The sequence below is a fragment of the Bos indicus genome, chromosome 21 (genome assembly GCF_029378745.1).
Source record: "Bos indicus isolate NIAB-ARS_2022 breed Sahiwal x Tharparkar chromosome 21, NIAB-ARS_B.indTharparkar_mat_pri_1.0, whole genome shotgun sequence".
Lineage (NCBI taxonomy): Eukaryota > Metazoa > Chordata > Mammalia > Artiodactyla > Bovidae > Bos > Bos indicus.
This window is the reverse complement of record NC_091780.1, coordinates 6,876,922-6,898,928: the sequence shown is the minus strand read 5'-3', so window position 1 is coordinate 6,898,928 and position 22,007 is coordinate 6,876,922. Positions and strand designations below refer to the sequence as shown.

At 47.8% G+C, this 22,007-nt stretch overlaps 1 protein-coding gene across 3 annotated transcripts in view; it reads right to left on the bottom strand.

Annotated features, from left to right (window-relative positions):
* ADAMTS17 (ADAM metallopeptidase with thrombospondin type 1 motif 17) overlaps positions 1-22,007 on the bottom strand; it is a 404,698-nt gene that overhangs the window by 135,653 nt on the left and 247,038 nt on the right. For 2 of the 3 annotated variants that reach the window (XM_019983858.2, XM_070775015.1), the window contains exons 11-13: positions 20,291-20,395; positions 19,157-19,302; positions 4,518-4,684 (exon numbers count right to left, since the gene is read on the bottom strand). In XM_019983858.2, coding sequence (XP_019839417.2) covers positions 4,518-4,684; positions 19,157-19,302; positions 20,291-20,395 — 418 coding nt within the window. The remainder of the gene's footprint in view (positions 1-4,517; positions 4,685-19,156; positions 19,303-20,290; positions 20,396-22,007) is intronic. The other variant, XM_070775014.1, reaches the window with a different exon arrangement.

Here is a 22,007-nt window from a genome sequence, read left to right as displayed (position 1 = left end):
CTGGCCCTGAGGACCTGTGAGACACCTTCCATCTTTGCAACCACTCTTTTTTTTTCATTAAGCAATTCTAGCTACCACCTTGGTCAAGCTGGAATGAGAGAGCCCTGACCATCAGACCTTCCATCTCCTGGGAGGCTCAGATCCACAGTGGGTCCTGCCATGTTGCAGAGAGTGAGTTCAAAAAGCACCTCCACATCCAGACAGGGCCTTTGCCACGGCTTCTGACACTTCGGTGGGCACGTGGCCTGCTGGCCTGGGCAGGGAGGACTAACCTCTTGAAGGTTTCTACTTCAACGAGATTCCACGGGGTAGGCAGAAAAGGGGTGGGTTTGGCAACAGGCCACCTCATTGGATTTCTGTCTAAAGGCTTTTCCACTTAGAAATATTTTCTAAGGAGAGTCTTTGTCTTCTTTTGGAGGTGGTATGAATTTGTGGTCCTGAACTCTCCCTTGGAAAATCTACCTCTGCAAGAATTTTTTTTTTCAATAAGAGAAAAAAAAAAAAAAAAAAAATATATATATATATATATAGCTTCCCCTTTCTTGAACTGTGCATCACTCGCCAAAGAATTCCACAGCGATAGCGATGCTATGAATGGGGCAGTCATAATGGGCTTCAGAAGAGCCCAGAGCCCAACCACAGGAATCGTTCCTCTCACGGCTGAGCTAGAATTGTGCCTTTTATAAATGGAGTTGTGAGGGGAACACTTATAATCTGTATTCTCCCCCTACCTTCTGAATTGGCCATTTATTATTTTGCTTTTATCCTTGTGAAACACTCCTTTAAAAAAAAATGCTGGCTTCTGTTTCTATTTGAGAAGGAAAGGAAACCAAATATGTAAGAAGACATGACAATCCCACCCCCGAGGGGGCTGTGTCAAGCTACCCCAGCAAAGCCCTGAACTTGAGGTCTTTCCTTCAAAGGCAGAGTGCTCACCGCCTTATCACATAGGGCTGCACTTTTCAGATCAAAGACAGGGGCACTCTGGCTGTAATTATTCATTGCTTTGGCAGAAACAAAAAGTGAGTGGGTCAACACACATTCTGAACCCAGCCAGCTTCCTCAGATAGCTGTACTTGGAGGCTTCCCTGAAGGGGGCTCTGGGCAGACAACAGCCTCAGCCACTGTGATGATAAGGAACCAAGCGGCTCAGTGATCCAAAAGCGGTTACAAGGAAAACAGAAGTTTAATCTGGACTTGGAGAAATCTATGGAAAAACAGACATTTCAGTGGGATTTCTGCATTGAATAAATGAGGCAGGAAAACTGAAAACGGGAGCGAGAGACCAAGGAAAGAATAACAAGGCCGTGCGCATGGCCGAGGGGAAACGAGCGTGGGGCGCGTCTATCCAGACCTGACCTCTTCTAATTCCCAAGACGAGGGAGAGGACAGGCAAGGGACCCGAACCCATTCATCCATGAGTCTCGGGATGGGGCTGAAGGTGTGCCAACGCGCTGGAAACACGGCAGCCCCTGCCGGCACTGTCTCCCTCCCGAGTAGGGTGCCTGGGATGTCTAGAAGCCTCGAGTGTCTGCCTGCATCAGACGGATGCCGGATGCCGAGGTAGAGCTGTGAGGCTCTCGTGAGCCTCGGCCTCCAGCTGCCTGTCCCCCTTTGGGGAGCGCAGGTCTCCTCTATCCCTAGACTGCAGGGAAAGCAGAGAGTGTGAAGGCTCCATCCCCTTGGAAGTCTGCTGGTTAGGCGACAGGGCACAGCTCCCAAAGGTGGTAGTCTTTGTGAAAAAGGAAAACATCTGAAGGACTCCCCAGTGCTTTAAAATGAGCCCATCGCCAGTTGAGTTGATGTTCTCTGCGATGGTTTAGAACATCCCATGTGAGTTTGAAGGAAACTAATGGGCCAGGTTGTTGGGTTAAAAGCTGTAGGTCTGAGCCCACTATTTCCTGAACTGCCTGGGCCTACCCCCGGCACAGCTATGCACACTTGAGCGTGTAACAGAGTGTAGATTTCAGAGGTCCTTCAGATGACAGTGAAGTAACCTAAGTCCTGACACAGGAACCTCATTTTCCTGCAAAATACGTCAGAGACTGTAAAAATCAGGCCCAGATGCCTGAGGTCTTACTAAAGCTCCTCATTCGGCACTCACGAATTTTTTTTTCTTATTTGAGTACCAGAAGCCAGCTGGTTATTTGCTGAGTCAGCAGCTCCTCCAGAACTGGGGTCAGCTCCCTCCTAGCTCCTATCAGCGGCCGGAGCTACGGAATGTCACATAACCTGTAACCTCTCACCTTCCACACAGCTTGTCTTGCACATTAAATGACATGATGCCTGCAGGGCTAACTTGAGCCTGGCACGTGGTATGCTCCATAAATGGGACCATGCTGTCATCATTATAATGCACTCTTGTTTCCCAAAGATGAACAGAATCTTAAGAATGAAAAGACCCTCTAATAGGCCCCAGGATATCCTTGTGGACAATAAATAAACTTCACAAATTCTACAGACATGATACTCTGCCTAGAATTTTATCAGTCACTGGAAATGCTTGCAATGGCCCAGGGGGCAGAGTCTCTTGATTTGAGAGAAAACCGAAGGAAAGAAAGGATGACCTCTGCTTACTATTATCTTCACCAAGCTATAAACTGTCCTCGAACAAAATGAAAACAAACACAGATACAGTGAACAGGGCAGTGGTTAGCAGCAGGGGAGGGGAGAGGGGGAGGGGAGAGAGGGTCAACTGTATGGTGGTGGATGGAAACGGAACTTCTCGTGGGGAGCACGCTGCAGTGTACACACAAGCAAAAAATATGGTGTTGCACATGTGACATTTATATAATGTTATAAGCCAATGTTACTTCAATTAAAAGAAAACAAACTTTTTCACAAACACTCTACTCAAGTGCGGGGAGCGAGCTCCGCCCGTGGCAAAGGTCATGAGGAAGGAGGCTTGGCATACGCAAAGGCGGGATCAAGCCTCAGGAGTCCCCCTGGAAATTCTCGAGCATCTACCCCCAAAACCAGAGTCTGCCTACTTTCTGCTTTGTGCTTTCACCTACACCTCTGACTTTACGGGGGGCTGTCCCCCATTACCTCTCTCTGAAAAAAGAGTTAGCTTACAGCTCCAGTTAATAATTCCTGGGTGTGACAGTGTTTCAACCTACAAACTCCTTTGGAAGTCCTCTAGCCTGCCTGAATAGGTTTTTTCCGGCAACATGTGATTGTTCAGAGCCTCCCAACTGTGAGAGGCAGGAGATGTTCTAAACTGTCTAAACACAGATTCCTTTGAGTAGTTAAAAGATTGATTAGAAATTGTATTGGTGAAGGGTTTTTCACTTGTTGGACCAATGTTTGCTGCTAAGTCTCCATATCCCTTACCTACTGTGTCCTTGGCGGTGTATTGATTGATATAATGGGTGTATAGAAATGTAAGCAGTTGCCTCAATGTTTGTAACCTTGGACCCTTGAGTTAATTCTTTTCTTGATTGAGCCTACCTCACCTTTGCCCTATAGGAATGCAACTTTCTCCAATGCTTTTTGGAGGCTGGTGCCTGACTTTAGAATAATCACCTTTAGAGAAAAATAAGTTTCTTAAAATGTTAACAGGCTTCCTGGCCAGAAGATGATGTAAATCACCTAAACTTTTGCATATGATAAGTTTGAAAGCCTGGCTTCGATAAGGATCAGGAACTGCTGTCTTTGCATGACTCTACCCCTTCCCCCATTATCCTCTATGCACAACTTAAGATATAAAACTACCTTGGAAAATAAAGTATGCCCTTTTGTTCACCGAAATTTGGTCTCCCCACGTCGTTCTTTCTTTCACCTTCTAGCTGAACTTTTCCTCTGAGGCAGGGAAGCTCGTCAAGCCTACTAATTTTGCCTGGGCTTCTAAGATCTGACCGGGGAGGCTTTAGTGTCTCCTCTCCTTCGGGACAACCAGAGGACGCCTGCGGCCTTCATAGGTGACGTAAATTCCCTGCTTTGGAATTTTATTCAGCCTCTTTTCTTCACTGAATTTCTTCGCTGAGCTATCCTTATTTCACCATTCTTTATATCCTTAATAAACGTTTAATTAAGCAGTTGTTTCCTGATCCTCGCCGACGCCATCCCCGCTTCAAATTCCCTGGATCATCCGGGGCTGGTCCCCGGCACTCAAGGAGTAAGAGCCAACCCAAGATGAACCAAGTAAAGAAATGCAAGAAGGCTTCGCCGCTGGAAAGAGAAACAGATGCACAAACCCGCTGTCCTGCTCTTGCAGAGCTGTGTTCTCAGGGTTGGCCTGGGCCTGGCAGCACAGGGCATGAGATGGCAGGCTGCCAGCACACCCAGGCAGGAGAGATCAGGCCCACTGCCTGCCTTACGGCTGCTTTTGGGAAATCTCACCGAGCTGGGTCATCTAAGTTCAACCCATGGCTCAAGAAGCGGGTCCACAGCTGAGTCGGGCAGGACTGGGTGGATTTTGGGGGTGGGGATGCCTGTGGGTTTTCCCAGGAGGTGTTTATGGCGCTGGGGGAGGGGAGAGGGAAGCTCCCCTGAAAAGATGTGCCCTGTGCCTTTACCATCAACCACCACTGCGGTGAGCAGGCCCTTCTTCTTGCTGCTCAGCCGGTCGTGCGTCTGGCACTGCTGGTCACGGAAGCTGGGCAGGCCCTTGGGACAGGGCAGGTTCTCGCAGACTGTGTGCTCCACACTGGCGCCCAGGCAGTGCGTGCCTCCTGGTCCTGGGCTAGAAGGAAGAGAAGGGTTCATGTTAACCAGACAGGCCGCAGAAACAGCAGGGGAGCTCATGGGTGGCTTCTCTTTCCAGGAGGGGGAGGGGCACACAGGGTTTCCAAAGCAACACCCCCTCTCCTCTTACACACCATCTCTCAGCAATCCTGGCCCCACAATGACGACATGTTAAGTAAGCCATGAGAAAAATACATCCAAGAACTATAAATCAAGGTCATCTGGAAATAGGATACGAGATGGATCAGTTCAGCAAGATCCCAGAATTGTCTTTCATCTGAACTTAAAACTTGACCATCTGTAACACTGAAAACCCCAAGGGGAATTTTTGGCGTGTGTGGGTTTTTTTTTTTTTTTCCTTCTACAGAATGAAGACCTTTAAATGGCTGCTAGCTATAATTCAGAGGTCACTGTTTCACATTGAGTAAATAAACAGCTCTCATTTACTCTATAATGAAAAGAATCAGAACTATTAATTCACTTGTTCATGGGCTCTGGGTAGAGACCAGCCAGATCCCAGCTCTGCATCCTTTACCAGACAAGCGTGAGACCACACATGCTCAAGATTGCAGTCTTGGGTCCTCGATGCTCTGTGCAGAGGCTGGGGTTTTAACCAACTGTGCAGACCCAGATGTGTCCTGGGGCCACGTCTACGCATGGGAAGGGCACTGGGGAGCAGCAGGACCCTGGCCCGGCTGGCTGAAGCTGGCCCTGCCCAGCTCTTCTGCGAGGCCCTGGTGTCCTCTTAGGACTCTGATGGGGGCCACCTCAATGGTCCCCTTCACTTCCACGATGCCAAGAACATCATGATGGGGTGAGACTGCCTCCCCCATTCCCCGGGCACATTTTTTTATTGAAATCCAGCACAAATCACAGCTGCTCTGCTCAATGACTTTTCACAAACTATAAAGTCCTGTTAGCAAGGTGACATTCTGACACCCTAACCATTTTATTTTGAATATTTCTTTTCCCTCTTTGCCAGTTCTTGTCTTCACACTGTAAGACCACCCTGTGATCACTGCCTTATAGAAGAGATATGACAGTAGAAGATGGCAAAAGTCTTAAGGCTTTTGTGTCACAATAGTCTATACCAGGAATCCACAAACTTTCTCTGCAAAGGACCAGACAGTCAATTTTTTTGGATTTATGGGCCACGCAAGTACTCAACTCTGCCACTATAGCACAAAAGCGGCCAAAGACAGTGTATAAACAAAAGGATGTGGCTGTGTGCCAATAAAACTTTATTTACAAAACCCAGTGGTGGGCCAGACTTGGCTCATAGGCCATAGCTAGCCAGCCCATGGTCTACATAAACGTGTTTGAGGAAACACCTGCAATAGGAGGAAAGGCGTGTTCATTCCTCCATGCCTACCTCAAACACACCAGGCAACATCTCTCTTGCCCTGAAGTGGAGGCAGCCTTGAGAGATGACATATGCTAGTGGCTCCACAGAGCATTCTGAGTTTTGATCTCAAAGGCCAGACGAGACCTTGTATTTCTTCAGGCTGATTCCCGGTACAGAGAAACGTTTGAACAGGGAACAGTAAAACCTCTCCAAGGCTTATGAGATCTGACAAGAGAGGGATCCCTTCTTCTTCTTTTTGCCCAGAGTACAAAGAAGGCAGCTAGACCTCAGGGAGAATGACTATATGGCATGTTCAGGTAGATGAAGCCTCAGACTACCTCCCCACAAACCCTAGGCTGAAGTGTAAGTAGGTGAATGTATTTCTGTGCCACAAACCATGGTGTGGAAGGGACTTGCACTGATGAACCATGTGAAACTCCAGGAAGGACATCTTTTCTGCAACAGGTGAGCTGAACATCCCATGGCTGGGACCAGAAGGCAGAGATGCTCTAGGGTAAGAAGTTGTGGGTTGAACTGTGTCCTTTCTAAAATTCATGTGCTGCAGTCTTAACCCTCAGAGCATCAGAATACGTGAAAATAGGACCACTGCAGACGTAATTAGTTAAGATGTGGTCATACTAGAGTAGAGTGAGTTCCTACTTCAGTATGACTGGTATTATTATAAAAAGGGGGCAATCTGGAGACAGACACCCACAAAGAGAATGCCATGTGAAGATGAAGACAGAGATCAGGATGATGTCTCTACACTCTATGGAATGCCAAAGATAGCCAGTAAACCACTAGATTCTCCCTTACTACCCTCAGAAGGAGCCAAGTCTTCCATACCTTGATCTTGGACTTCTAGCCTTCAGAACTGGGAGGATAAATGTCTGTTACTTATGCCACCAGTTAGAGGGTTGTTACAGCAGCCCTAGAGATGAATAAACCAGACATCACAGTAACCAGATGCATCAACTGAACTTAGATGCAAACTCAGGAAAAATGGAGCAAAAAACTCTTGAAGTGATTAGGAATCCAACATGGACTAGAATGGAGTTAAGAAACACAAATTAGGCTAGCTGCTAAAAAATAAAAGAAGCTACATTTTTTATATACCTTCCTTAGGGTGTGGACCAAGATTTGTACACATCATGTAATTAACTTCTGGAATTGCGATTAAGTTTCATTTTAGTTTCCTTCATCAGTTGATTTTTCCAGCTTTATGTCTGACTGACCTCATATACCAACTACCTTTATGCCTCACAGCAGGTAGGTGGAGAGGAGATCAGATGTGACAGAAGAGAGCTCCTGGATCCCGCAGCAAGTGGGCCTGGGAGGGGGCAGCCCATGTGATACCACATGTGCCTCAGAGGGCTTCCTCTGGAATTCTGTTTATCTTGTCTCTTCTCCATGTCTGATCTTTTCTTACAGGGAAGTCTGCTATCAGCTCCTACCTGGCTCACTGTACGCCATCTTCCCCACTCTCCCATCCCTAACTCTTTGCTCATCCTTAAGGCTACCTCCATTCTGTAGCCTATTTTCCTTTCCTTCTTGGAACCTCTCCTGACCCTGCTTGGGTCTCTGCTATGCTGCTTATCATTAACCTTGTGAAATGGTGAACTGAGTTCCCTTTCTCCTATTCCTCTGCAGTTTTCAGCAGAGAATCTCACACAGGCTGGTCTGTAATAAACAGTAGTTAGACTGAATTAGATTGAAGGCAGGAGGAGAAGGGGATGACAGAAGATGAGATGGTTGGATGGCATCACTAAATCAATGGACATGAGTTTGAGTAAACTCCGGGAGTTGGTGATGGACAGGGAGGCCTGGCATGTAGTCCATGGGGTCACAAGGAGTCGGACATGACTGAGCGACTGAACTGAACTGAACTGATCTATATAAATTGAACTAATTTATCTTAAAAGGACCAAAATACAAAGCAATGTCAGGGAATACAGTGGAGTAGGAAGCACCAAGAATCTATCTCTTCACCCAGACAACTGTAATTGGCAAAAACTGACTGAAATAACTATTTTGCACAGTGCTGCTTTTGATTTCTGAGGTATAAGCATAGGAGCTGGCCACCACTGTTTCAACCAATACCAGAGGGGTTTTCAATGAGCAATACATTAAAAAAAATTCTTTATCTCCTTTTGGGAGCGAAATATTTAAGGATGAGGCTATTCAGAAGCAACTGCACATATGGGAATACTTAGAAAGCCACTAGGTATGCTCAGGGAAAGACGAAGCCTCAGAAAAGACCAGAAAAGACCTTACACTTCTTCAGGTTGATCCCAGCACAGAGAAACTTTTCAAGAGCAAAGAAATGGCAAATCTGAGAAGAAGGAGAAAAAGATGATTTCCAGCGGTACATTATAAGATTCAAATGTCCAGTTTTCAATAAAACAGTCAAAAGTCATACAAAGGAACAGGAAACTATGGTCCATTCAAAAGAACAAAATACATTAGTAGAAACTGTATCTAAAGAAGCTCAGAGGTTGGACTTATTAGACAAAGATTATGAAATAATGGTCTTTAAGATGCTCTAAGTGCTAAAGGTATACAGACTAAGATAGAGAATGATATATGAAAAAGCAAGAATATCAATAAAGAGACAGAAATTACAAAAAGGAAACAAAAATGCTGAAATAAAAACTCTGAAGTTGAGAAGTACAGTAACTGAAATGAAAAATTTACTAGGTGGGTTCAAAAGCAGATTTGAAAGGGCGGGAGAAAAAAATCAGGAATATATATTTGTTCTATGAATTTGTCCTATGAATTGAAATATTGAGTCTAGGGAATGAAAAGAAAAAAAAATGAAGAAAGCAGAGAGGCTCTGTGGGAAATCAGAAAGGGGACAAATAAACACATTAAGGGAGTCTCAGAAGGAGAAAAAGGAGTAGAGAGATTATTTGAAGAAATAATGGCTGAAAGCTTCCCTAATTTGAAGATGTGAATCTATAATTCAAATAGAATAAATTCTCTGAGATACACTATAATTAAACTGTTAAAGGACAAAAAGAGAATCTGGAAAGCAGCAAAAGAGAAGCAAGACATCACAGACAAGAGATCCTCAATAATTTACAAGTCGATTTTTAGTCAGAAACCCTGGAGGCAAGAAGTCAGTGGGTTGATACATTTAAAGTTCTCAAAGAAAAAATCTGGCAACTTAAGAGTTCTGTACCCAGCAAAACTTTAATTCAAAAATGAGGGAGAAAATTAAGATACTTGCAGATAATCAAAAGTTGAGGAAGTTTTTTTTATCATCAGACATGCCCCACAATAAACGCTTCAAGTTCAAATGAGAGGACAAGATGGTAACTCAAAGCTGTATGAACAATTAAAGCCGTATGAACAAATGAAGCTTTCAAGATGGCATGATGCTAAGCTTTGTCAGAACCAGCTTTTACGATAGAGAGATAACAGAAAAACACCTACTTCTGTTCATTGACTACACCAAAGCCTTTGACTGTGTGGATCACAACAGACTGTGGAAAATTCCTAAAGAGATGGGAACACCAGACCATCTTACCTACCTCCTGAGAATCAGTATGCAGGTCAAGAAGCAACAGTCAGAACTGGACATGGAACAACAGACTGGTTCCAAATTGGGAAAGGAGTATATCAACGCTATATTGTCACCCTGCTTATTTAACTTATATGCAGAGTACATCATGCAGAATGTTGGGCTTGATGAAGCACAAGCTGGAATCAAGATTTTCAGAGGAAATATCAATAACCTCAGATATGCAAATGATACCACCCTTATGGCAGAAAGTGAAGAAGAACTAAAGAGCCTCTTGATGAAGGTGAAAGAGGAGAGTGAAAAAGCTAGCTTAAAATTCAACATTCAAAAAATTAAGATCATGGCATCGGATCCCGTCACTTCATGGCAAATAGATGGAGAAACAATGGAAACAGTGACAGATTTTCTTTTCTTAGGCTCCAAAATCACTGCAGATGGTGACTGCAGCCATGAAATTAAAAGACGCTTTCTCCTTGGAGAAAAGCTATGGCAAACCTAGAAGTGAGAGTGAAAGTCGCTCAGTTGTGTCTGACTCTTTGCAACCCCATGGACTATACAGTTCATGGAATTCTCCAGGCCAGGATACTGAAGTGGGTAGCCTTTCCCTTCTCTAGGGGATCTTTCCAACCCAGGGATTGAACCCAGGTCTCCTGCAGGTGGATTCTTTACCAGCTGAGCCATAAGGGAAGCCCCAGACAAACCTAGACAGTGTTTTAAAAGCAGAGACATTACTTTGCTGACAAAAGTCCATCTAGTCAAAGCTATGGTTTTTCCAGTAGTCATGTATGGATGTGAGAGTTGGACAATAAAGAAGGCTGAGCTCTGAAGAATTGCTGCTTTTGAACTGTGGTGTTGGAGAAGACTCTTAAGAATCCCTTTGATTACAAGGAAATCCAACCAGTCCATCGTAAAGGAAATCAGTCCTGAATATTCACTGGAAGTATTGATGCTGAAGCTATAGCTCCAGTACATTGGCCACCTGATGAGAAGAGCTGACTCATTAGAAAAGACCCTGATGCTGGGAAAGATTGAGGGCAGGAAGAGAAGAGGACATCAGAGGATGAGATGGCTGGATGGCATCACTGACTCACTGGACATGAGCTTGAGCAAGCTCTGAGAGATGCTGAAGGACACGGATGCCTGACATGCTGCAGTACATGGGGTTGCAAAGAGTCATACATGACTGAGCAACTGAACAACAGCAACGCACTAGAGGAGGGACAGGCTTTGTCTCTGACTCTGGTATGTGATTTCTCCCAGCAGGCTCCTATTGGCCCATGCTGCCCACCTCCCTCTAGGCAGCTTCCAAGCACGCCACACTTTGGGAAAATTCTCAGTCTGGTATCACATGCAGTTTCACCTTCGGGCAGTTTTCTCTGACATCCCTAAGTATGGCTTTCCAGAGAGTTCTACCAGTGCAGCACCTCTGCAAACCTCTCCCTCATCCAGTGGGCCCTGGGTGTATGCTCTCCAGCAGGTCCAAGGAATTTCAGCCCTGGATGTGTATGTGAGGGGGGCACCCTCATCCATACTTGTTCTGCCCTTGGGTGCCCTGCCTCAGACCTGAAGATAGAGGCTGCTTCCTGTATCTACTCTTCCTGTGTTTTTAGAGTTCTTTGCCTCTTAGCAGCTAATTTCCCCTATATTCCAACCACCTGTTATAGTTAATGCTTTTTTACATTAAGCTTTTCCTGTTCAAAAAAATGACTAAAAGTTTGTTTTTTTCAGTCTTCCCTCTGGTCACTGTTTTGAACAGCATGGGAAAAGGAAGAAGCAATCCACAAGCGGCACGACCTGCTCCCCACATCATCCGAGTTTTGGCAGGTTGATCTGTGGCAGGACTCTGCGCTCAGCTGACTCACTCTTTAAGATGGTGCCAATAATACAGGCCATCTGAGTGTTACTGCGACACCAGTGAGGGCTTCCTGGGTACACAGTGGTGCTGAGACCCCGAAAGGAGGGTCATCAGGGGGGCCAACGTATTAGAGCTACAGCTTCAGCATCAGTCCTTCCAATGAATATTCAGGACTGATTTTCTTTAGGATGGACTGGTTGGATTTCCTTGTAATCGAAGGGATTCTTAAGAGTCTTCTCCAACACCACAGTTCAAAAGCAGCAATTCTTCAGCGCTCAGATGCAGGAGAATCTTTGTGGAGGGTGGGCATGTCTGATGAGAAGGTCCACAGTAGCTTATGAACAGAAGTTCTGGGACAGGACTTGAAGGAGGGACCAGCTTTACCAAGGAAGTCACATGGGTAAGTGGACCACATTTGAGTTGCATGGGCCTTCAGGAGATGCTGTAGGGACCTGTAAACACAGGCAGAAGAGATAACCCTCCCAAAGTCTGAGGAGCAGAGGGCCGGAGTTCTCATTTACCCTGAGTCATGCACTGTAGATAAAATTAAAAGCACCGAGGAAGGCTAAAACAATAGAAACCAAGCTGGACATGGCTAAAATGGAGGATGGTGAACACGGTCGGATTTGTGGTAGAACAGTCATCTGTCCTCAGTCTTTCCCACAGGAGCTGGAAGGGCCAGAAGGCTCCATGAAGACTCATGTATATTGAAGGGGAGGCAGCGGCACATTGAAATCTCATCCTTGAGGACAGAAGTAAGGCCAGAGGCACTTTCGCATCAACTGTGATCACGTGCTAATATGCTGGAGGGCACACCCTCTGCCCGCTCTTGATACTCATTACCTCGTTAAGTTGGCAGAAAGAATCAGATGGGGGGGTCCTGACTGCATCCTTCAGATGAGGAAATTGAAGCTCCAATGTATTCAACAACTTCTCAGCAGGGAAGTAAGAGGTGGAGATAAGAAAGTGTGACTCACAAGTGCTCCTGGTTGCAGCAGGAGCAGGCTGTGGAAGGGGGCCACCCACTGGCCATTGTGGGGCCAGGAAGGCCAGCCTGACTCACCGAGACAGACTTTGGGGTGTGTTGGATTTTCAAGATGATTCTCCAATATCAATCCCCAATTTCTATCTGTACTCTATCAGGACTTTACAAACATAAACAAAGTAGGAATTTAGACATAAACCCAAATGACTGGAACAGGAATGGATATCCAAGTGGCAATTACAGACACACTCAGATGCTCAGCCTGACTGCTTATGAAGGAGACGCACAGGACAACCTCACTGACACACCGCTACACACGGACCAGATGGAAGCACTGGGGAGGCTGCGGGCGGGCGGAGGCCATCGCTGCTCAGGGCAGGGGGACAGCACAGCCACTCTGCAGACAGGCCCTCAGCCACTCACATGTGCACCACGAGTCAACGGACCTGCACACACACCCAGCACATGCGTTCCACCACGGCGAGCGGGGCTGTGTTGGGAGCCACGCACTCAGGGGTAGACGCCCTTTCTGCACATCACACCATCAGAAAGACGTTTAAAACAGGGAAAAGCACAAGGCAGGGACGGTCCGGCGGGGGAAACCGGAAAGCGGGCAGAAAGCTGAGTCCTTCTGAGCTCCTGTGAGGGTGGGCCCAGCTCCTGCCAGTTGGGTCCCAAGGGCCTCAGGTAGACCCAAGGCAGAGCAGGGGAGGCCGAAGGGCTGCTCAGAGTCACAGAGGGCAGGTGTGCCCTTTCCTTGAGTGACAGACAGCATTCAAGTGAAGGAAAAGCAAGCAGCAGCTGAGTGGAGGCAAGGTTTGGTTTTCTGCTCTGCTCGACTGAACGAAGGTAGATGAGAAGATAAAGTCACCACAGTGGCTGACACCCACTCACCACCCAGAGACACGGCAGAGTCAGCTTCGCCTCCTGGTCTTGCACCAAAAGCTCTAAGGAGCAAGCAAGGTAGGGTTTCAAAGTGCCACAGGGCTGCCAACGCCCCCCACCCAGGGCAGCTGCCATCCTAGTGTTAAGGCCGCCTCTGAAAGGTGCCAAGTAACACATGTAATTTAGGCTCAAGTGAATAAAACTGGGACTTTTAAAAACGGTCGCTGTGAACACCAGGTATGTTAAAAGCACACATACAGGGGTTTCACTGTGGAAGCAGAAAGCCATTACAGGCACATAACTTCACTCCTCTGGGTCTTAGGAGGCAGGCTGTTTTCCATTCTGATGCTCGGGGGTGGATGCTGCACGGTGAACCCTGACGCACCCCTGCTTCTAAGATCCACGCACATCCCTGTCTTTTTTGTGCAGAGCCGGGTCTTCACACAAGATCAGTGGAGCCTCTTCTCTTTACCCTACTCCTCAGCCCTCCCCACACGCAGCCTCTTAATGGGGTACCAGAATTCACATCAGAGATGAGCTCTCTGCCTCACAGTCTTGGCACTAACAGCGACACAAATTAAGGCACGAAAGGACAAGCTTAGGAAGCTGGATGAAAACCACAGATGGTCCCCAAAGCCTTGATGTCAGTTGGCAAGAAATAAAAATTCCAATAGCTGTAAAGACCAAGACTTAGAGAAAAAATGGGGGGACTCTTTTGCCAGTATTTTGGACAGTGAATAAACCAGCTGCGGAAGATGGGAAAGGTGCCAGGAATATAAAGTGAAGGGGGTGGGGAGATGGTGGTGGGAGCGCTCCAAGTCTGAGACGCACATAGCAATGAGATTTGGACATCCTTGGGGGCTCTCAAGGCAGTGAGCGTGGTGATTTAAGGAGTGAGCCGGGGAGAGGACGCTGTTTTGGTCAGAGCTTGGCTCAGGGCCGCCATCAGCTGTGCTTTGTAACAATCACCACCTCAGGCCATTCTGCAAAAACAGGCTGACAGCTGCTGCCTGGACTTGAGCAAACCCTCGCTGCTCCTGCTGCTCCCGGGAAGCACCCAGGCCTGCTGCGAAGCCGCCCCCGAGGCCGGTCCCTTCTCCTCCCGTTCACCTGGGTGGCTCTACGAAGGTGGGAAACCCTGAAGAAAACTACAGGAGACAAAGAGCCTGTCCCTTCTGCTCAGAACAGGAGATGGAGCCACACGGTTACTATGAAAGACTGAGCTGACTACCAAGGCGTAACTATTATAGGAGCAAAAACATATTGTTTCTCTCACTTGGAATAAACAAGGCTGGATTATGTTTGGAGCTTGCTCTCGAGAGGGCTCTGAGCACCTCAGCTGTGACACGGCCTCACTGGGAGGGCAGGCTGGAAGAAGAAGGCCCCCGGGTCCAGGGACACCTGGATCCCACTCCTGGCTGTTCATAGCCCATGGGCCTCCGTGACACAGAGACGGTACAAGGGAAGGGGCCTACCTGGTGATGCTCTTTTCTGGCTAATAATTCACAATAACCCTTGTCTTTTGGGGGGAAGACAAGATTAGGTGTGTGTTTTGCAACTAGAAGATCAGAACAGCCGCTTTTTCTCAGCAAGCACGCACCCAGACAGTAAGGTACTCAGGCATACATTAGGGAGGGCTGGCCTGCTGCGGGCATAGGAGGAGGATGGGGCCCCACAGCTCAAAGGCCAGTGGGGGAGGGCACAGGAAAACAAGTGAGCAAATGCACATGAGTAATTATAAATCGTGATACCTGTAAAGTGAGGGAAGGGTACAGAGGGAGTGTGCAGAGCAGGCACCTGCCTCCGGCATGGTGGTCAGAAGAGGAGGCCAGTCTAAAGAGAAGACACAGAGAGGGCAGAGGGAGCTGGGGGGAGGGAAGGGACACTGACTTGGGGGTGGGGGTCGGGGCTGGTGTCTGAGCACAGAAAGGAGGGCTGGACAGGGAGGCACCTTCTCCTACAAAGACAAACCCGCCCAGAATCTACAGATGCAACCTTATCTGGGAAAGGGTCTTGATGGGTATCATCAGGATCTCTGAATCATGAGCTTGCCCGGGATTAGTGTCGGCCTAAACCCAATGGCTAGTGTCCTGAGAAGAGAAAAGGAAGTGAAGAGATGCATAGAGAAGATGCCTCCGTGAAGGTAGAGGTGCAGTGGTGTGCCTGCGGGGCAGAGAAGGCTGGCAGCTGCCAGGAGAGGGGTGGGGTGGGTAAGGGGCCAGTGATGGCTTCTCCTTCAGAGTTTCAAGAAGACATCAACCCTGCTGACACTCTGATTTCAAACTCCTGGCTTCCAGAACTCAGAGAGGATAAATTTGTGTTGTTTTCAGACACCAAGTGCTGGTAATTCATTATGGCAGCAGCGGAAATAATACCAGGGCCACGGTGAAGAGCATGGATTTCATTCTGATTGCAGCGGGGAGTGACCAGGAGGGCTGAAGCAGGAAGAGATTGTAACTGACTTTACAAGAAAGAGGGGATGTCTCTGGCTTGCTGTGGAGAATGAACCTGGGGAGGGAGAGCAGAGGGGAAACAGGGAGGCTGATGCTGATGGTTTGAAAAGACCCTGGAACATTGCTGCTGGCTCCAAACCTGACCTGCTGTTGCCCAGCTGTGTGACCTGGGGCAAGTCACCTAACTGCCATGCGATTCAGTGTTATTTAACACGTACAATGGGGATTAAAAAAAGAATGCCTCTCCCTTATGGCAGCTTTAGGTGATTTACTACATGCGGCAAGTCACCAAACTTCCATACGATTCAGCTTTTAACACGTACAATGGGGATAAAAAAAGAATGCCTCTCCCTTACGGCAGCTTTAGGTGATTTACTATGTGCAAATGCCTAGAAGGGAAGCTGGCACCTGGTGAGAGCCCGCGTGCCCTGTTCTTATCACAATCATATGCGGAGGAGGAAGGGCAGGGACAAGGGGACACATGTGGACTCCGGGGCTTTGAAGTCAAGCTATGCAGCAGCTGGTGGTGCTATTTACTGAGGGGCATGTGGGCTGCGAGGGGAACCAGGGGGAAGGGGGAAGGAAGTTTAGGAAGTGTTAGGTTTGAGGTGTCCAGGAGAAAAACTAAGGGACTGTGGTTGGTGGGACTAAGAGAAAAACAGGGCACAAAGGGGCCCTCACCAGATGCCAGCTTCCCTGGACACTTGGGGGCAACACAAAATGCCCCTGGAGTGTCCCAGAACAGACAAAGCATCAGGGGTGGGGACAAAGCATGTGGGCACCTTAGCCAACATCATCTTCACAAAATACAAAATCTGGTCCCATGAAAGTTGTGCCTAACACAATTAATCAGCATTAATAACATCTTGGGCTTCCAGGCGGCACTAGTGGTAAAGAATCTGCCTGCCAATGCAGGAGAGTTAAGAGATGCAGGATCAGTCCCTGGGCTGGGAAGACCTGGAGGAGGGCACGGCAACCCGCTCCAGTATTCTTGCCTGGAGAATCCCATGGACAGAGGAGCCTGGCGGGCTACAGTCCATGGGGTGACAAATGGTTGGAATGACTAAAGCGACTTAGCACGCATGCTCGAAATAACATCTTATTCTTGCAACAGAGCCTTCACCTAAACACAGTTGTATTGTTGGGACATAGAGTCCTTTCAGAGGTATTTAAAGAGTCAGATACTCATCTACTATGATGTTTATTTGGTGTCACCTGACCTGAGATGAAGTATGTAATGTGCCAAAGGACAGCAGTCTTGGATCAGGGCACCTGAGCTCCAATCAGAAACATGGGACACCCATGCCAGCCACAGTCTTTGCAAACTGTGCTCTGCAGTTGACGAAGCCTTTCCTTCTCTGAGCCTCAAAACAGCAAGGTAGGAGGCAGGGCACGTGGTCTTGCCTGTTCTTCTCTTAGTGATAACATCAAGAGGGGTTAAATATTAAATAGAGACCATGTACTCCATGTGGATCCTCATGGATTGCTCCAAGTTTTAGATAAATAAGCAGGTAACAGTCACATGTTGCTATAAAACGTGGCCCCGGGATTTGAAGTCTAGCTCCTCCTACTGTACCTACTATACTCTACGTCCTCTCATGTAGGAAACTGAGACGCAGAGAGAGAAGGATCTGCCTTGAGGTCTCAGGACCAACCAACCACACCAGGCCCAAATCTCCAAACCCAGATTCCAAACCCAGAGCTCTCTTCTTCTGGGCCAGAGGTGGAACTATTTTAACATCATCACAGAGCAACGGAAAAACAGAAACCACTATTGATTTCTCACCACTTAGCTAAATAGCCCTTCTAATCATCTACCTACCTATGATGGCTAATTTTACATAACAGCTTGACTGGCCTTGGGGCGCCAAGATTAAAAAGCACTCCTGGGAGTGTCTGTGAGTGTATTTCTGGGTGAGATGCGCGTTTGGATCGGTGCATTCCTAGAGCAGATGTCCTTCCCAGTGCGGGTGGGCATCTCCCAACCAACTGAGGGCCTGATGAGAACAAAAGCCCTCACTGTTTGAGCTGGCATGTCTACTCTCCTCTTCTCCCGCCCCTGGAGTGATATTTACACATGTGCTCCCTGGTTCTCTGGCCTTCATACTGAATTACACCTGGGCCTCCAGCTTGCAGGTGGCAGATCAAGGGGTTTCTTAGCCTCCAGGACCATGTGAGCTGATAATAAATCATATGTATATGGATATTGGTTCTGCCTCTCTGGAAAATCGTAATATACCACCTATGCTTTTAATTAAGAACTCACTTCTAAAAGTTTAAATACCTACCTACCATGCATCAGACACTCTGCTAGGTGCTGGAAGGAAAAGGTTTAATAAGACATGGTACGTAATGGCAATTCTTATGGTGCTACCAGAGAGTACAGCGTTCTCAGCATTGCCTCAACTGTGAGTGCAAGTTTTCCTTTAATCCAGAGGTTTTCAGCCTTGGCTGGACATTGGAATCACCTGGAGAGATTCATACATCTGACTCCTTGGCCCCACCTCCAGACTTTGTGATTTGATTGGTCTGGGATATACCTTGGGTGTTAGAATTTTTAAATACAAGAAAGGTGTGCTAATCATTCATTACTGTGATTTAATATACTGTGATTTATATACTGTTGATATAAACCATTTCCTTTTAGTCATAATTTATAACTTTCTCATTTTCAAAATTAATGTGATGCAGTTAATAGCACACAAGATATAAAACAGATTATTTAAAGAAACATTAAAAGTTGGAAATTTCAAGAGAAGAAATAGGCCAAACCTGTGATAAAGGAATTGCTACAACTGAGGATAAGATCTAGCCCTGAGTTTTTCAGATCAAGTGTATAGAGGTGAACAAGGGTTATCATAGGTGAACAAAGTGTCATCATAGTCAATAAAAGGAAGCCTATGAGGGGAAAAACCAACAACCCAAAAGGTTATCTTCTGTCAGGTCTAACAGGACAGGTAAAAGATATTTGGATACACAAGAGCAGAACCCACAAATGCACAAATGCTCTGTGACTTTTCAACAGCCAGACTGCTTCCAGTTCAGCTCTTAGCCAATTTGAAAGTCAGCCCCGTTTTCCCAAAGGTCTGCCGGCTTCCCTGGATGACCCTCTTCTAAGGCAGCCTCAAAGCAGGCCAAGAGGGGTTGTCATCCAGCTGTCTCGAGAAACGGTTCTGCCACGGCCCACACAAGGGAGACGAGCCAGCTCCCCACAGGACTCACTGCCTCCATCACAGAGAGAGCTCTGTTGGGCTGAGATGCCGTTTGAAGTACACGAGGCCCGGCACCCAGGACCTTTGGTTCGAGTTCACTCTTCTTCAGCTCAAAGCCTCAGTGGGAGACAGACTGCTCTGCTAAGGCAGTGAGAGCTGCTCTTTGGACACCCTGATCCAGGCACCCGGGAGAAGGCTGGCGAGGGACTTACGGAGGGTTGTCACATTTCCTCTGCCGGAAGCGGGCTCCCGTCCCACACGTGCGGCTGCACATGCTCCAGGCGCCCCAGGGGCTCCAGTCTCCGTCCACGTGCTCTGGGATGGGTGTCTTGCTCACACACTCCCCCGCGCGGCACCACTGAAACACAGCAGGGCGGCAAAGCTGCTCACTCACGGGTAACTGATCCCCTCCACGTGAGAAAACACCATGCCCCCCAAAGCCCCCAATGTTTATAATTTACACAAAAGCAGACTATTTCGGGGTGTGTACGTTTGCTAACTTTGGTAACATTCCTTCCCTATCCAACCTGACAACTCTAAGGCTCTGGGCTTTGGATTTTGCCCTAAACGATGTGATGTGTCCAGTGTAGGTTCTCAAAGCTCCCAGAAGAAAAGGAAGAATGCACATGGCTCACGGAGAGACTTCACCTTCTGCAAACTGTTTAGTGTGAGTCTCTTTCTGGAAGGCAGTATTTCCTGGCTCTGTAGTTTTGAACTTCAGATTTGGTTTTGGTGCTGGGAGATGACACAGCTGGGGCCATGTGAGAGAACCATGGCTCTTTCTGAGGATAAGAGAAAGCCAATCCTTGAAAATAATTTCCCAACGTATGCAGCACAACCCGTGGGGCACAAGATGTGATTAAACAGTCGTGATCATAGCCTCTCTTTCAGTTCTTGCAGTAAGACTAAATAGAAAGCCTCAGGCTGTGGTGGCTGGCCCTAACCACCTCTAACACTTCAATTTCTCCTGTTAAAGAAGATCAGTGTGAAGGCTGGTGCACTTCACCTCTAGCACCATTCTCATTAAAATCATCTTTTGACAGTGATTTCTGCATGGCAAGTAACCCTGTTTTTCCATTTACAGTCTTCTGATATAAACATTTTAAGTAAATTCACTCGTGTAACAAAAGGAGTTAATTTAATAAAAACATTGAGTAAATGATTATTGTATAAGAGGAAGAGGAGAGAGGTGAATGTGTCCCTCAGTGCCTGAAGTGGGCTCAAAGGCATTTCTGGGGTGGCCCGGGGCATGCCAGGGGCTCCTGAGTGCACTTTTCAGAAGAGGTGCCAATGTGCAGGGGACGTGGGACTAGCTGTCTGCTAGGGGCAGTGGGAAGTGGGGTTACCTTGTCTGCCCCACACTCTGTGCCATCCAGGGGAGGGTCCAGTTTGGTCTTGCAGGACGTATCTCCTTCCACCAGGCACCACAGTCCAGCGCACATCAGATGCTGCTGACAAGGGAAGGAACGTGACTGCTGGGAACTCTGCACTCAGGTCACAGCAGAGTCAGAGGCGGGGCCCCTTGATGGGTTTGGATTTGGGATCCGAAACATGAGGGGAGGAGGAAGGGTCATGAATCTGCATGTCAAAAAAATAGATGCTTCACTTCAACTAGATCATTTAGCTTGACAAAATTCCGTGCATTTACTCCTAGGAGGGTGGGTCTCATGGGGGTTGAGCTCAGCAGTTCCTGAACTAGCTATTGAGGGCCTAGGAAGTGTCTGGCACAGGCTGGAGTCTGGAAGCTCTTAACAAGTAGACACATTCAATGTAGGAAGGTATTAATACAAGGCAGACTCCCACACATCACACAGAGCACAGGGGAAAAGAACTGCAGCAACCAAGCCTCCTCAGGGCGGCTGGCTCTGGAGCTGAGGCTGGTGCAGCAGCTGTGCGACCTCAGGAGACAGAGTCCAGCAGGCAATGTAGGCTCAGGGCCGCCCTGGGCTTAAAGAGGCAAGCTTTAGTCCTCCACAAGGTCAGCTGCTTTCTAGCTCAGCTGAGCCGTGTGTGCACCTACAGAAATGTCTTACCATCCACGAGTATATAATGAAAATAATTCTGCTGAAACAGGAACAGGCATTTAAAACCACAGACTCCCATTTTTATTAATGGGAAACTCAGACACAAGAAAGTGCTAGAAGGAGGAAATTTATCAAAATAACTGAAGCAGGTGTAGGCCAGTGTCCTCCCCGTCTGCCTTGGTCTCCCCTGCAGGACAATGTCTGCATGACCTGCTGCCTCCCTGATTTCCCGGTTGTTAGGAGCTGTCCTCTGGCCATGGAGCAACCTCGACCACAAGGGATGGAGGACACCCGTCCCCTGGGTGAGAGGCTGTGAGGGTCCCAGGGGTGGCCTGCTGTTCACACATCAGTGCACCTTGCCTGAGTCCTCCCCCACTTCCCTGCCCCCTCAAGGGCATCCTGGGATCACTTCCCAGATAAACTCCTTGCACCCAAACCCTCGCCTTGTGGTCTGAAAATTGAGAACAGATGTACTGAAGGCTCTTGAAAGACACAGTACTTCCATGATGTCAGAGCCAATCAGGGCGACAAGGTCTGCGGGGAGTGGGAGAAGTCCCCTTCCAGGACCTGACCCAGGACCCGCAGGCACCCCTTGGGCAGGGTGACGGTTAAGGGTCCCCTTGCGGGCTCGCCAGGGTGTAGGGGCTCAGTACAGAGGCCGGCTGTTCCAAGTAATCGTGAACATCTGCTCAGAGGAGAGTGCAACTGTGCTGTCCAAAGTCAGAAAATGTTTAGATGTTGAAAGGACAGAAAAAAAGGCGCAAAGGGAGGGAAGGCAGAGCCGCGGGGCTTGACAATGAGCTCAGAGCAGCCCACGGCCCTTTCTCATTTTTCATCTATGTCGGAGCTGCTCTGTGACCTTAACGACACTGATGATTTGAGCGGAATTTTGCACATTTGGGTTCGGAAAAGCCCCCACATTCCCATCACTGTCTGCCCCTCAATGGAGTGGTAACAGGATAAGCGGCTGGAGCCCAGTACTGGCTGGTCCCATAAAGACTGACAGCATCTCGTTAAAAGTGCGAGCTCATGCACTTTG